This window comes from Colius striatus, chromosome 9, assembly GCF_028858725.1.
Source record: "Colius striatus isolate bColStr4 chromosome 9, bColStr4.1.hap1, whole genome shotgun sequence".
NCBI lineage: Eukaryota > Metazoa > Chordata > Aves > Coliiformes > Coliidae > Colius > Colius striatus.
Genome location: NC_084767.1, coordinates 29,392,689 through 29,410,048, shown reverse-complemented (window position 1 = coordinate 29,410,048; position 17,360 = coordinate 29,392,689). Strand labels below are relative to the sequence as shown.

At 36.8% G+C, this 17,360-nt stretch overlaps 1 protein-coding gene across 1 annotated transcript in view; it reads right to left on the bottom strand.

Annotated features, from left to right (window-relative positions):
- Positions 1-8,729, bottom strand: part of COL3A1 (collagen type III alpha 1 chain) — a 52,383-nt gene extending 43,654 nt beyond the window's left edge. Inside the window, exon 1 of the mRNA XM_062002649.1 lies at positions 8,538-8,729. Coding sequence (XP_061858633.1) covers positions 8,538-8,616 — 79 coding nt within the window. The 5' untranslated portion in view covers positions 8,617-8,729. The remainder of the gene's footprint in view (positions 1-8,537) is intronic.
- Positions 8,730-17,360: the final 8,631 nt, after the last annotated feature.

Genomic DNA, 17,360 nt, shown 5'->3' with positions numbered 1-17,360 from the left:
TGTCTGAAGCCTGGCACACATTTAGCTCTCCCTGCTCTGTGCCCCAATGTGTGCTAGCACAGGGTGAGAATAAACAGGGCCACATAGCAGAGGAGGGCTAGGACATCTTTAGCAGACACCAGAGCTTATCTGCTGGAGTCCTTAAAAGGTAGAAATGTAAGAGTCTAAGCCAGAGAACATCTGATAAATGAAAAGGCTCTGCATTTCTTAAAAAATTTTTCATTGAAAGAAGTTTACAGTGGTCTTTCTCTCTTCAGCTGTTCTAACAGTGAAAAAAAAAAACCCAGCTGGATTTGAAGGCCTCTCTTTTCTTTTTCTTTTCTCCCCTCCCCCGCCCCCCATATTTATATTATCCTGTTCATACAAAAAAGAGGGCTCTACAAAGAGGACCACCCTGCCAACAACTAAGCCACCAACAGGCTTAGAATATTGTGCAAAGAATCTTCTAAATGTCCAAGCAGATTTCAATTACTCTTTTCAAAGATTTGCAATTCCCACTGCACAGTCTATTGTTTGCTTTCACTAGGACATTCTTCACTTAAACAGCTGGCACAGAATGACTACTGCTCGATAGGGAAACAAGCAAACATCATACAGTAGATTTAAAGCCAAACAAAGAAAAAGTACATATATATACATATATATATATATATTAAAAAGAGCCTCTCATGAACATAGACGTGTTTTCCAAGATAATCTGAATTCCATTTTTGCTGCTTATAGCTGAAGGAAAGTATGGAGGATGTAGTTTTCCCCTTTGATTCTCAGCGTGGCTATTACATTGAACACGAAAGGAACAATGAGCAATGCTTCCCATATTTTCCATTAGCTCTGTTTGGGTTAGCAATTGTTTCTCTTTTGTCTCTTTGAAAAAGGAACTGCAATTTTGCCCTTGCCTCTTTTCCTAAAAGAAAATGGAAAGAGGGAAAATAAAGAAAATAAAAAGCAGCAGTACAAAGGGAAAGAACAGAGGTAAAGAGATGTTTGCAACAGACAGCCTGCTAATGTGCTGACTGGTCACAGGGCGTGAATTTGGGAGAATTTCAGTGGAAATTAATTATGTTCAGAAGTTTTCCAAGAGCTGCCAGTGTCAAATTGCTGTGGGAAGTAGCTTCCAGACAAAGATCATCCTTTCATATCTTCTGCTGCAAATGTACATATGGTGTTCCTGTGATTCTGCTGCCCTTTGCAGTACTGGGACTGGGAATAAGACATTGCCTGAAGCCACTGCAGTAGCCCACCAAATGTTTGCACATGGAAGGAAATCTTTGGTTGCCATGCAGGAGAACAGAGGTGTCTGCGTCACCCTTCAGAGTGGGATGCACAGTGACTGAAAGAGAAAACCAGCATCAGAAAGGGATGGGTCCTGTGGCTGTGGACAGCTTTGTGTTATGCTGAAGGCTATTTTGGTACAAACTCAGCTACAGTTTTCATACAAGTCCAAGTCATCTCCCTCATTTCTTCAAAGTAATTTGTGTGACCCTTTAGCTCTAAGAGAATGCCTAGGCTTTCAAAATAATAAAACACATTCAGCCTTAAAATACATATATTTTTCTATTTTCATCACATTCTTCCTGTTCAATGTCCTGTGCATGCTTTTTGCTACCTGGCAGACATCTCTTCATGGAGTACTTGTGTGAATCAAAGCAAGACAAAAATGTGCAGACATTGTTAAAGAAGGAGCTGTTTTCATTTGCATTCTGATAGTTCATGTTTAAATCAAGGGTTTGACGTAAATGAGGCAAAATGGAAGTAGTCTCTTAGCTAATCTGAAAAGAATCTCTTCTGCTAAACTAAACAAAGCCAGAAGTCCCAGTGCTGAAGTTTATCCAAACTAAAGCCAACAAACGGTTGTTGTTGGAGGGGGTTATATCATGTTTTCCATTGTCATTTTGACATGAAACAGGCAGAGACTTCCACTTTGCAAATCCAGAGAAGAGAAGGTTGGCTCTGAAGTGAGTATAAATAAATAAAAGCAGTGGTTAGAAGTGATTGTGTTTCTCAAAGTGGAATGGAGAGAACTGTTCTTAGGGACTATAAGATGAGAAAAAATAATTACTGTGTAAAAATGTAAATGAAAAATGCAATTTACTATGTGTCTGCAGGAAAGACGGATTGCTCTACAGACAACGATAGAACTCATTCCTTCCTGCACCCTTCCAGCATTTAAGATAGGATAAGCACACCTCTCTGTCTCTGTTATACTTATAGAAGAGACTTTCTGATTTCTGTAATATGTTGGGGTTTTTTACTGCCAGGATTGATGTAAGGGTTAATCTTTAAAACTGTTACACAATCTCAAAGCAATGTGGCATGGTCCCTACACATAAGTATAGGAATCTTATTTCACTGAAACACAAAATGTCTGACTCTACTGAGTGGAAAAAGATCAGGAAATTCCATGGGAATTCCTCACAGAGTTTTTTCCAGGGACAAAGCATCTCTTGTCAAGGAAGTCATAGAGAGGACAGAAAGTAAAGCTTCATACACCCTGTGCATCTAAAGTATAAAGAAAATCCATAGAGGAGTAGCTGTCCTGCAAGAATAACTAAGCTAAAGCACTGTGTCCTGTATCTAGTAGCAGCATGGCCATGGAAAGCCAATTGCAGTGAGTCACCATACAGCATCTCTATAATAGAGATAACATCACCATGAGCAACAGAGTCACAAATAGCCTTCTCTCCAGGAATAATCCACTGGATCCCCTGGGCTGGAGATGAGTAGCATGCTGAGGACCAGAGGCTGCAGCACTCTTCTGCATGCATCCACACTGAAGGTACAGAAGTAAAATAATACTTCATGCATCACTCTTGGGGAAGGAGTCACATCTATGCCCAGTTCTCCTCCTGTACAGGGAGTATTATCATGGATGTATTGAAGGAGGGGTAGGATGGCAGACTATTGCAGAAGGTAAAATGATGCAGTTTAACCCTAGCAGGCAACTAAGCACCATACAGATGCTCACTCACTCCCCCCTGCCCTACAGCATGGGGAAGCAAATTGCAAAAAAAACCACAGGTAAAACACATTGGTTGAGATAAAGACAGTCTGGTAGAACAGAAAAGGAAGATAATGATGGTAATAACAGTAATCATCATCATCATAAAAGAATTACGATACATTAAACAATTGAAGCTTTCCCCATAAAGAGGCATGACATAACATGGTATGGAATATTTCTTTAACCAGTTTGGGTCAGTTCTCCTGACTGTATCCCCTTGCACCTTCTGCATCCTTCCAGTCTTCTCACTGGTAGGGTGTGAGACGTTGAAAAGTCCTTGACTTGATAGAACCACTACTTAGCAAAAACTGAAACATCAGTGTCCTGTCAACATTATTCTTAAGTTAAATCCAAAACACAACACTATACCAGCTACTAGGAAGAAAATTAACTCTAATTCCAGCCAAAACCAGGACAAATGATGACACTAAAATTTTTGTTCCATTTTGGGTTGAAGGTTTTTATCATCTGCCAAAAATCAAAATCAGAATGTCTCAAAACTGTAGATACACAGGTAGTAGGTACTGAATTCTAAATCATGTTAAAGTTGTGAAATGTAGAGTTTACCAAGCCACCATAGGACAACGAGTTAACAGTTGTCATGTTGAACCAGAAAATATTTTATTATACTCTTTTCAAGCTTGAGTTTTATTTTTTTTGTTATTGCCAATAATAAATTGAATTTTGCTCCATCATATCAAATTTCTATAAAGATCTGTGAATCTAATCGAGTTACTTTAAGATCAAAAAAATCCCATTTTTTTAGGAACATATATTTGCCACTGCCAACAGTTTTCCTTTTCTTATATGAGATCTGTTGCCTAGTTTCTTAAACAAGTGTGACTTAAGAACAGGGAACATTAATGGATGTGACTATTGTACTAATTTCAACTTTTGTGAGTTTTGGCAAATTCTTACTTCAAACCAACAAATTATAACTTGTAACTGTTACAGCAGCTGTGGCTTACACTCTTCTCCAGACTACTAACCTACCAGAACAACATTAGGACAAATACAGCTTTCATAGTGCCTACTATCCTGGGAAAGCATGCTTTGTTATTATTTCCCCCTACTGGTAGGGTGAACGTTTCAACTCTAAAGAGATTGCTTTTAATCCAAAATGCTAAATAACAGTCTGCATCATTTCCATTACTGACCTACAGCATACTTTCCCAATTATAAAGCCAGGTATGTGCTATTTTCTATGTACTAAAACAAGGTTTGAACAACATTAGCACAGAACTGGGACAATAGATCCATGTCAGACTAGTTTATTATTCAGTCTGTGAGACAAAAAAAAAAGATAGTAATTCACGCCTTCCATTGTCTTGAATAGTACTAATTAAAACTAAAACCCAACTGTTGTGCAAGGCTGGCATCAGCTAAGATTTTGCAAGTGATACCTGGCTGCAAATTTTAAACCTCGAAACTTTGGCAGAAGCTGGAAAAGGAAATAGGATCTGCTTGTAATCTGAAGCATTAAGAAGGGAGCAATGTAATGACTCTGAGGCATCAACAACAGTATTTGTGCCAGAGACAACATCCTCCTACCTCTGCCTCTTCCCCTTGTATTAAAGCAGTGGATGTTTCCAACTTCCACCTCCTCTTTTAAAAAAATCAGTCTATGTAGATTTGGTCTCAAATCAAAAGTAAATCTGGAAAATAATGAAAGGGATATGCAATGGTCTCATTTTCCTAAGGCTAATATCTTCCAAGAATGTGTGATCTAAAATGTGTTTATGAAATTTGTCATATTTCCAAGAACATATATATAACATTTAGAGGGGGTGGATTCCCCAGGCTTTCATTTAGTGTAATTTTTCCAGACCAGAAAGGAATGATTCAATTTTCCTAAGCATAACTTTGCCTGTTGTGTGCTTGGTAAAACACAATTAGGACAAAAGGAGGAAGAGCAGCAGACTTCTGAATTTCACACATTTGTAGGTTACTTATCGTGGTGTAATTACCTGTTGACATATAGAAATACCTTCAAAATTCGGGTAGAGGACTTTCTTTTGTTACCAGAACCTTTGAGGAAATAGAATTCTGATTGTTGCTAGCATTACCCATAAACTAGATAATTTATCAACAAAGAGGGCATATGTACAATGTGGCATACAGGTAAGTGTTAAAAATATCAGTCTGTCAGTCTCACAAACATACTGCATCTGTGCAGCACTCACCTACTTCATTACCTCTCTAATCCTTTCCAATCAATAAACGAATAAAACAAAAAAAGTCAAATCAAGTTGTTTACAAATTTTATGAAAATATCATCCTTTTTTTTTTTTTTCCGGGGGCATCAGAAGTAAGTGTCAGCATAAAAAGTTCTTTGCATGCTGCCTGCTGAAATCTACATGTAATGGTTATATTTCAATTTAAAACTGTAATTCGCAACTGAAAGTAACATGAAAGGTCAATAAGTCTCCTCAGGGGTATTTTAGGATTCAGTCACTACCTCATAATTGAACTTCCTGTCCAATATCCAAGATAATACTTCTATTACAAGCAAAACACTAAATTACATTAAAGCAAAAAATTGTTTGGAATAATAATTAAGGGTTTCTCTCTCTGGTCTCACTGATTTTAGAGCAGTAGAGTTTTCTTGATGACCTCAGTTCCTCACAGGCTATGGGGTATATGTATAAGAAGTGTCATACTCCAGGTGATTGAGATGTTTTTTAATGATGTCAGATGCAACTGAAACAGGCCCAAATACATTTGACCTCTCTTTTGGCAGTGATGTGCACATGCTTACTTTGCAGTCAGTGGAAAGTGCCAAATAGCCCCAGTCTGTCTAGCTAAAACGTATGCTGTCTTCTGGAAGTAGCTGTCTTGATTGACTCTACAAACTCAAGGGGGCTATAAGGCTAGTAAATGCTTTCACAAATCGTGCTGTCTGAATAGAGGGTGGATTTCTTTGCCAAAGAAGTATTCTAAATTCTTACACTTTTTGATAGTTTAATATGCAGGGTGCCTTCAGATGGTGGAGATGAATATACATTACTGGAATCTGAATAATCTGCCATGTCTGAAGCATCAGCTTCATGCCATGACAGCCACTAGGAAGCATTTTGTCTTCAACATGGTCAGGACTTGCAATTCTTTACACTAACTTGACATACATCAGAAAATCTGAATTGTATCAAGGTAATTTCAGTCACAGACTAAAAGCATCCTAGTGGGTTACCAAAACATACAACTTTTGTTCATGGAAGTCACAGAAAATTCCCTGTTCCACAATATCCAGATACTGAGGTTTTGAAGAGGTTCAACCTGAAGCTGTTCTCAAATTTCCATTCCTAGCAATTACAGCAAGACAAAGAAACACATAGCCCAGCGGTACATCTGACTTTCCTAGCTTAGTGTATACTGAGCAGTTTCCTTCATATCTTGCCAAGTCTTGTCTCCTGGCAGGCTTTCCCAAGGAAAATTTTATATTGACTTACATTTGATACTAACCATATAAACATTTTTCTTGACAAAAAAGAGCATTTTAGCATGTCTGGAAACTCTCTTTTGAATTGTGTAAAATTTGATTTCCCAGTCCATTGCTGCTCTTCATGTGAATTAGTGACACTAACAATCAAATCCTTCAGTTATTATTTTCTCTGAGAAAAGCATATTCAAATGTGTGGAAAGGAACATTCCAAAGAGAAGACAGGATTTGATATTTTAAGGGAAAACTAGTGTTTTATCAGTCTCTCTGTGTAACCTCATCCCTGTAAGTTGTATGGAAGTTAGCCCAGTAAGGAAATGTTACTACACCATGAAGCAGGAATGTGGCTGACAAATAAGACTACTCCCTCACACTTCATTTGTATATTGCTCTTCTACCTCAAATTTACCATTCCTTGAGTCAAATATGTGTTGCACCTCAGAAATGTTTTGGGATATGACCAGAGTGAGGAAAAGAGACCTGATGCTCAGGGGGGATTTGTTTATCAGGAGAAATAAAACTGATGTCTTCTTTTCAGATTGGATAGTACCTTAGTCCATATCCCTCTGAGGATACATATAAAAATACACATGATGTATATTAAATGTATGCAATGTGTATATTATTCGATGCTGTAGGCAGAGAAAAAGCACAGCATACATTAGCTCAATTTTTTTCATTTTCTTCACTGAGGATTACAGAAGAATCAGTTTATATACTGGAAAAGCACAAACAGAAAAGTGTCAGTTCATGGTACTTGTACTGCTGTGTTTTTAAAAGATACTTTACAAGGCTTAGCCTGTGTCTGTGCTTGGGAAGGGAGGCTGGTATTTGGGCATGCTGCTGTTGGAGATGATGTTATCTGATTTGCTTATGCACAGAGCCCACCAAGCTCCATCTCAATTTCACTGCAAACAGCCTGTTGGTGGACTCACAGCCACCCCCTTGGCAGAGGTGCCTTTGCAGGGATGCTGAGGCAGACAGATTTGCCAAGAAATTGATAAAATAATCCTTTTCATGAATTCTATTATATAGAGTATGGTAGGGTGTGGTTTTAAAGGCATTTGGCTTTCCTTTATTGCACTACCATTTATTTGGCTGCCGCTTATCAAGTTATTTGTAAGGTTATTCATTGCCTCAATGCAGGAATACATGCATTGCAGATTTTTTTTTGCATTTACAAGAAAGAAAAATGCTTTATCTTAAGGAAAGTCTCATTTATGATATCTGGCAAGAGGAACAGAGCACGTCCAAAAATGGTCAACTGCACTTGTGGAATGTTATCTGTTTAACTTAAATACTCATACCACACTTATCTTCACTCTAAGTTGAATTATTGTATACAAAGTATTTTTTCCCCCTAAACTCCATGTTCATTTGGGTTTTAGTGGTTTTGCTCTTGGTAAACATGCACACACATACTTGCATGGGGTCCCAGATATCATCAGCTGCTAATCAGTCTCATGAGGGACCAAAACAGTCTGCAGATGCACAATTCAAAGTATTTCAGCTGAGGGAATTAATTTACTCTCCTGCTTTATGTCAAGCTGACATATTTTCATATATTGCTCCTAAAAAACATTTCCTCAAAACCATTTAGAATTTTAAGCCTATTTTCTGCATGCAAGTTATTTAAACAAACCCCCATGCTGATAGTGGAAAACAAACTAGTACAAAGGAGAATTTAAAATAAAAAAGCTGGAAGCAAAGACTTATTTCTTTTAACAAATGACTTCCAGCAGCACAGACCTAACAGTTAAAATGTTGTTCCAAGGATCAGAAGAAATAGTTTTAAAATTCTCCAGTGTCTGTAACAGGAAAACAAGTAAGAACAAGAACAAATGCAATAAAGGCAGACAGTGCTGTACAGTCTTTTTAAACACAGAAGAAAGAAAAGAGAAGAGAAACCTTTGGGATGGTAATGCAAACTCCTGTCGTTTTCAGCTTCAGCATTAAATATCTGACACTTCTGAATTAGTGGAGGAAAAGTGTTCTGGTGAGATTTGTGAACACACATTTCTTGCAAGCTAGTAAAGTCACTGGTGAAAATAAAAATAAAATAAAAACATTAAATCATAAGAAGCTTGAATTACTCACCGTCTTGTTGTGCCAAAATAACTGAGGGTTGAAACACGGCAAGAATGAGCAAAGTTACTTTTTGCACAAAGCTCATCATGTCTAAATATTAGACATGAGACTCTCCGTGCAAAAATAAAAATGGGGGGGGGGAGAGAAAAATCTATTCAAAATAGCAACATCGGTTGTTTCCTGCCCTTCTAGTATCGGGCCATGTACAGAACTCAGCCACAAGCATTCCCGAGCTTTGGCCTTAAATAGGAAAAAAATTGGCTTACTTTACTTTTCCACCCCCTTTACTGAAACATGAGAAGAAGACCCATCCCCTAACAGTAAATGAATGATTAATATTTCTCTTGGCTTTACAGAAGAATAAAGTCAACTAAACAAGATACACAGCACATCTGGAACTTTTGTGTGCGTACAAAATGCACACTGAGACTGTATATGAATAGTCTGTGCTGTATGTGAGATACATGCATGTAAGAAAGGGATTCCTGTGGTGAAGCCTTTATGGTAAAGCATTTTTTTCATGTTAATTAGGAGCCAATGGATACAGTCCAAAGAAGATTTTTAACTTTTAGTGCTGTCTAACAAAAATAAAAGGTAAGTACCTGACTTGGCCGCATACACTGAAAGAATCCCAGAAGTGGAACAGCAAACCTGTGTATTTCTGCTGATGAGCAACCAGTTAATGGAAGGAAGGCCTGAATATTGCAACACTTCTGTTGCAATGCTTTTCTCACCATGATTTTGTGTGACCTAGGAAGAAAACAAGCATAAAAAAAAAAATTATGAAGAGAACAAGATCGCAAATCAGAAGCACCAATCTCCCAAACTAAAACTTTTCCAATAATTCAGTTTGAGGCCATCATTACAACATTTGAAAGGAATGCAGAACAAGCACCACCTTTTTCCTTACTATTTGCTCCTCAAACAAGAAGGTATAGCAGACAAAAAAAAAAAAAAAAAAGAATCTTGAGACTAATAATCCCTTTACAGAGAATAGGATCAGGACACACAAACTTATTTTTCAAATAAGATGGCTTGAGCAGATTTTATTTAGAATGTAATTTTACTCAGAACATAGCTTTAAGATGGGGAAACTCCAAAATTAGTGCAGAAAGCTGTCACAGTCTGTTAAAACAATGACCAAAATAATTGCTACTCTAAGTCAATTAATTTGATCCAGGTCATTAACTTCAGGAGTGCCCATTCATTTTTTCTTAAGGGTTGCTTAAGTGACACAGGGATCCATTCCCCCTATCAATAATTTACTAATGTCATTAACTATCATCTCCAAAAAAGGGACCCATATCTCTATATGTATAACAAAAGAAAAGAAGCTTGAGTTTACCTTTTAATCTGACAGGTGTTGGGTCTCATTTCAAGTCTATGAATCTGAAATAAATTTCCACTTAAACCAAAAAGTCCTCTTCTGCTGGGGTCACCTGAGGTGGAAGAGGTTGAAGAAATCTTAAAATAATTTGATCCTGTTTTAAACATACCCTGAGGGTCTCTCCTGTGTCTTACATATTCGTAAGGTATGAATGGCTTGATACATTTCAAAGGAATTACACCTCATTTTTTGGCATGAATTAAATACCTTCTAATTTTTTACATTGTCTGAGTTGGGATGACGTAAATATTTCCTGCAGATTTGGGTTTTCATATCCAGTATCTTTATTAGTTACCAGGATAGGTTATTTGCTTTATAAACTTCAAGTAGGTACAATCAACAAACAGATAACTACCTGATATTAACCTATCCTAGGATGTAAGACAAAAGTTTTCTTCTTTTGGATTTATGCTTAGGACATAAATTAAAGTCACAATATCTAATATCTGGATTGATCTGTTCAGTGTTCTTCAGTAGAAATGTTTAAACAAATCCAACTCTGGACCAAACCATTCTCAGCTATGGAATGAGAAGTGAACTAAATGAGTTGTTTATCAAAATTACATGCAGACCAGTCTTTTATCACCACTGTTTTCTGTATTAATGTCTAAATGTTTAATATATATGAAATTAAATAAATGTTATGTGATACGTTTCCACACTTAAATAGTCAAGGAAAAAAATAAGACAAATTTGATCATGGCCTTTGACTTAAAGCTACATTCATACTGATTTCTATAATATTTTTTGTCCATTGGACCACAAGAAACATTTTTCTACAATTCTTAAATTTATCCTTTCAAAAAAAGAAGATATCCTCAGTGACTACTTTGTTTTCACTAATGTGTCCATTCATTTTTACAAACACTTGATTATTCGAGCAAAATTCAAATTCTAAGAACAATTCTAGATCACCTGGAGTATTAACCTAGTCTCTAACAAGATTACGAACCTAGATTTATCCATGACAACTACTATTTCCCATAAGCACTGAAGGATGAATCTATGTGTTTGAATTTGTACAGAAATGAATCCCAAGGTTTTTGTACAGCAGCATAACCGATATCACTTAATGATTACATCTCATAAAACCCAAAATAACCTACTGACTTTTTCTTCCTTGGGTTCTGCAGTATACTTGCTGCAGTTCAGCAAATAACAAATGTCAATGCTCAGCTACACGGGAACTTCTTGTTAGTGCTACTTTCACATAACAGCGGTTGTAGAATTGATTTTGTAACTCTTGTGTAAAATCACAAAGCAAATGCCATTTATTGTCATCAGTCAATTCCCTTTGACTGGTCGAAGGGGAGTTGTAGTGAGGTGGGGGTTGATCTCTCCAGTAATGAATGATAGAACATGAGGAAATGGGTTCAAGTTGCATCAGGGAAGATTTGGATTAGACATTAGGAAGAAAGAGGGTTATTAAGTATTGGAATGGGCTTCCCAGGGAGGTGGTGGAGTCATCATTCCTATTCAAAATACACATAGATGAGGTGTTGAGAGAAATGGTTTAGATTAGTGATAGGCTTGGCAGTGTGAGGTTAGTGGTTGGACCTGATGATCTTAAAGGTCTTTTCCAACTGTAACAATTCTATGATTCTCTGTTTTATTTTAATTACATGGCCTGAACAGACTATGGCAAAACAACTTTCCTGAACATCCATGGACACTTTATGATCAAAGGCTTCCTTTTCATATCATCTGCACAGGAACAGACCATATGGAACCGACCTTTCTTCATTGCTGCATCTTACAGGCAGTTTCTGAGTATTTAGTAAGTTACTCATACTAGCACCTTCCCAGGGATATATTGTCTTTGAATCTGGACTAAAGTGAAAGATGGTATTTATAACAGAATTGGAGCATTTTTGCATGAAGGAATCTGAAATAATTACTTGTGAAAGTTATTGAATATATCTGTGTTGTACTATGGACACCATGAAAGACGTGTAGAACAAAAGTATCAACCAATCTTTATGTCAGATGATGGGAGTATTCAGACTATTCCTACAGTTTGGTATTTCTTGTCTATGCTTGAGTCTTGTGGTTAGTGACATTCTGCCTCAGAAAGACAAATGAGAGGCATGCTTTTACATATTTATCAAGTGACCTCAGGTCTATCTCCTCAAAAAGTCAGTCTGTAAGCAAATGATCGAAGCATTACTTTAAAAGTTCCTGAAATTCTGACCTGCAGAACAGGCTGGCAGTTATCCCTTGTTTCCGAGAGAGATTAATCTGAACTGAGAATCTTCAGATTTTGTTGTTGTGATTATCCTTATGTCAGAAACAAGATAATTCAATTTTGTTCAGTGTGGACTTAAATGATAGTAAAGAATCTCATAATTTAAAAAGGAGTGTATATTTTCAAGAAATAAAACACTGCAGATAGTGATCAAATGCACAGGGATAAAGAAAAAAGAGACTGCATTTAGATAAATGTAAGTAAACTTTTCTTGTTTTACCAAATTGTTCTTAGTGAACCATCACACACTAAGTTGCATCTATGACACTGTTTTCTCTCAAAGTCCACTTTTTAGAAACATTTGACCAACAAGAAAAGCTGAATCTAGAGCTACTAAACAAACAAAAAAATCTCTATGTACTTCTTTATCCTCTCCTTTTTATGAGCTAGAAGTAAAGCAAATTATGGTTGATGTCTTAACAGACAATTACGGGAATTAGGGTAGCCAAGTCAATGATTTTTTTTCATTTTTCTCCCATGTTTCCTTTTTCACTGAAATTATTTTTAAGACAATGGGAAATGAGCTTCGGAGATGCAGCCTCTTGTTCACATATGCTCTGTTTTCAGTTTTGCTCAGCTACAATGGTTTTGACAATTGAAAATTCTCTTTTTTTCTACAAGTCCTGTGCAGATTAAATAAAATCCTTAATCTGAGTCATATTGGGAACTAACTGTGTTACAGCACAGCTGTGAAGGCTCTTAATGCAGAGCCAACATTATGACTGCATACGAGTGAAGCAGACAGCACCCACAGCATTTTCTCTTCACAGCAGGAGGGACATAAGCCAAACTAGTTTAATGACCTTTGGGTGTATTGAATGCTGGAGAGTTCAAAATCTACAGCCAGGGTGTGGTTTTTCTGTACTGAACACGCACCTACTCTTGTCGCCAATGCTGGAATCTATTAATTCAGAACATTGGCCCAATGCCTTTGTGAGGATGCTCCTCCTTTTCACTGAGGTGTCAAATTATTTTGCAAGGAATCTTTTCTTCTTGCCTCCAATCCAGATTTCCAGCGTACAACTGAAAAAACACCACAGAATTTCATTTTTTAAAGAAGTACCATAGTCCTATCCACCTAATGAAGCATCTAATGAAATGGCTACAAGACTTTGTGGCAGGAACATGTCTTGTGAAAGCTTCTGTGCTCTACAGCTTGTGGTTGTTGGACATAAAATGACAGAAAATATGTATAAATTTAAGAACAAACTTGGTTGTGAATTTGTGTCAATGTTTAGTTTTACAAAATCATCAACAAACCATACTTTGCTATATCTCTAAGTAACAAACACCTATCAAATCAGAATAGAAATCTGAGAATGAATTATCTTAAAAAGTAGTTTATCCTTTCTGTCACATGGTTTGTGTAGGATGTAGGGGTGTATCATGCACATCAATCACTCTTTTGGCTTTGCTAAGGGACCAGTTGCTGTCTCTGTTGTCTCTGTCCAATTCACCATTATTCCAGACAGTACATGTAGTTCCCAGAAGGGTTCAAGTGTACTGTACTTCAGCTATTGGTTCACATGGGACCTTGTGTAGAAAGATTCCAGGTTTTATGCTTCAGCACTAGAAATCCTGTGCATTTTATGATTTTATGAACACTTTTCTTCCCTGTTTGTTTTTGTGTCTTTAAAAAAAACAACCCAATAACTAAGGTACAGCCAGTTTTTCGTTTTTTTTTTTTAATTGTTGTTTTGCATTTTTCTGTTTGATGATTTGTTGTTTTTCTAATGAGGGAATAAATATTCTTGTTTGAGTTTACTAAAGAATAACAAAAGGCCATCCATACTTCTCTGACTGATCCTTTAGAAAAAAACCCAGAAAACAGAAGAACACAGGATCAAATGTTTTAACTCTTGATCTGTTCAGTATTAATATGATTGGAAGCAAAAGAAACTACCAAGGCAAAACAACTGAATTTTTGAGAAAAAAATCTCTTTTCTAAATGAAGGCCATTGGAGATGTGCAAGTAGTTCAGAGAACACAACAATATGAGATTCTTCCACTAAAAATGAAATCCTATTCTGAAAAAAAAAAAAAAGAATAAAAGAAAAAAAAAAGAAATAGTCTTCAGTAGCAGTACCAGACCAGTTTTCACTGGCTGACAATACGAGACAGGTATGACGTTCTGTTCTGGACTGTAAGTGCTCCATGTGTCTCAAAGAGCACACTGATTTCCTAGAATGGTGAAACAGCGTCCAGCTGCTTTTCTGGAAGGAGAAGTGTACCACGCTGGGGCCAGTCCTGCTGCTACTTGTGACAGTGGGTGGGTGGCCTCGAAGGTTGACTGCAAGGATTCTCTTGAAATCTATTTTATGTGATTTTTTCTGATCTGTGACCTCCTGTCACACTTTTTTCTCTGCTGTTAAATCTAGCATATTGTCACAGAGCCCATCATGCATCTCTTATTTGGAAGTGTTGGACTTTTGAAGTAATCTGTCGGATGTCACGCAAGGAAGAACAACTCAGGACCTTGGTTTAAATATATGGGCTGCTCTGTTTTGCTTTCCAAAGGTAGCTTTAAAAGTATTTTTCCTTTCAAGATGAGTCCTGTCCTAAGAACATTGAACTGCCACCTGATAGTAAGAACATCAGGTTCAGTGGCAGATAAGAAAATATTTTTTTTTTATAAATGTCAGTAAGTATGCAGTTACACTATTGATCTGAACTAATTTTATGGCTAAGCTCTATCCAGGTTTGCAGGTTTTGTTTTAATATTACTGAACAGACCAAACATACCAACTATCTATTGGTAAAAATTGTTTAGGGTATGATAGGCAAGTCTGGGAAAGTTTTGTTAGATACTCTGAGTAAAATGATACCACAAAACCACCCTGAACTACTAACAACAAAGGTGTGGTAAACTTGGATGACCAAGTAAAATAGGAAGAATCATCTGGAAAACAGAATGAAAATATCACACATTCATCCTTTTTCATTCCTGAAAACTCTGTAGCATGAAGAGGTGTAATAATGTAATAATTTTTATATTTTTACTTGAAACACTTCTGTCGATGAACTGGATTTAAACTATTCTGTGAATCAAAAAAGTGTTATGCCTCAGATATCCATTTACTATTTGTTTCCTAAAGAAAAGAGATGCTTTTCATCTTCTTTTTTAACAACTGTGTCTCATGGAAAAGTGGAAATAAACATAACAGATCTTTTAAATTGGAATAATACAACAACTTTTGTTTTAATAAACAGCTTTTAGGTGTGCATCCTTAATATAGGAACATATTCTTCTCGGTGATTTTCTACACATATCAAAAATACAGAGAAGTGTTTACTTCAATTAATTAAATCTATATTTGCCCTTTTTTAAAAAACTGCAGAACAGTGAATATCCTGGTATGAATATACCGAAAAAATAAGACTACAAGGCTAATATTGTAATTACAGAGGAGCACCTCAGTCATGATTTTGAGAGCAAAGAATTAAGAATATGCCTTTAAATTAGAGAACATGTAACCCCACCTTCCCAGCCCCAGATGAACTTCCCTTCCTCAGAGGGATATTCCTCCAAAGTCTTTCTAAAGATCAGTCAAGCTCCAGGACCCACACTATTGAAGAAATCTTGCATGTAGGAAATTAAAAGAAGCAGCAGTGGAATAAATTTCTCAGTGACTGACACTATATCTGATCAGTATTTATTTTAAGATTAGCAATCTGGTCTGGGTCATTCTTTCCTGATGATTGTAATACATTGTTTACTACTCTGTCAGTTACACCAATTCAGTAGATATTGTAGGGTAGAAGGAAGGTCTTAAATGAAAAGAAATTCCCCAGTGGGAACCAAGGACTATTGAAATTTCCCCCTCTCCTGGGTAACTCTGCATCTCATTGGCATGGAAAGAGTGCCAGTCCCCAGACACACACTCCGCATTTCCCCCACTGGCTTCTGCTTGTTCCCAAGGCCAGCACAACACAGCTGTTGGGTTCATGAAATGAGTGGACACGTACACAGGACTGAGAATCTGATCTGCTGTTATGGAAATCTCTGGCTCTTTGCACAACACAGCATTAAGCCTGTTTCCATTCCCAGAGCTTCTCGTGCTGTTTTTGATTTAGAAATTGCACTTTCTAATTTATAAAGGTCAGGAGGTCTGTGTTGTTACTGTAATATCTTTCCCATAAGCTGCCTTACTGCGTCTCTTTATGTTTTGCCATTGTGAACAAAAACCACTTCATGCTGTTATTTTTCCAGCTCCCAAGATATCATCCGTGACCGTTTTAACCACTCAGAAAGTGAAGAAAAGATTTTTTACTTCGGAAGAGTGATGAAATTTCAAAATGACTACCTACGTTACATATATCATCTCTAGATCTCTGAGAACTTTATCAAACATTATCTTTGTCTTAAGCAAATGGGAAACTACAACATAAAGGAGAGAGAGTATTTTCTAAAAATGAAAAATAAAGCAGAGCAGAATCCTGGTCCTGGTCCTTTACTATATTTAATGAATTTCAGTTTACAGAGGTTATCATGTACCTGAAATTTGGTCTTCACCAGCCATATGGCACTCACCATTATTCATCAGAAACATAACTGGCATTCCTGTCAAATATTGCTGCCTTTGGAATAAGAACTGTGCCACCAGCAAGTGAAACAGCTTTTGAAGCCAATTTTAATTCCTCTACCAATATCCACATACTGAAGATCACCAGATTTTACCTTCTACAGTTTTGTCTGCACTTCTGAAGTAAACAAATAAAATAAAATAAAAATTTCTTATATTCTGAGCTAAAACAGGCATTGCAATGCAAAAGCTATCAACAAACTGATTTTGCTGACTGATATAAAAAATTTCAGTGCAAATGGTAATAGTTTTGCCCCATACCTGTTCTTCTCAGTAACTAGAGTTCCTTCCATTTTCACGAGTCAAGGTCATTCAAAGCCTTAGGGAGACAACAACAAAAACAACAAAACGATCTTGCCTGATGCTTTCTATCAGTGTCTGCTCTATTGCTTTTAACCTGGGGCAATGTCAAGACAAAGTTTTATAGTAGCCTTCTGCAAGTGTGTGCATGGATATTTGTGAGAGATTTCAGAGAACAGCATGACACAAAACAAGCACCCTACAGGTTTTTAAGTACGAAAAAAACCCCCAACCTGACAAACATAGAATCATAGAGTTGTAGAGGGTTGGAAGTGACCTTTAGAGATCATCTAGTCCAACCCCCCTTCAGAAACAGG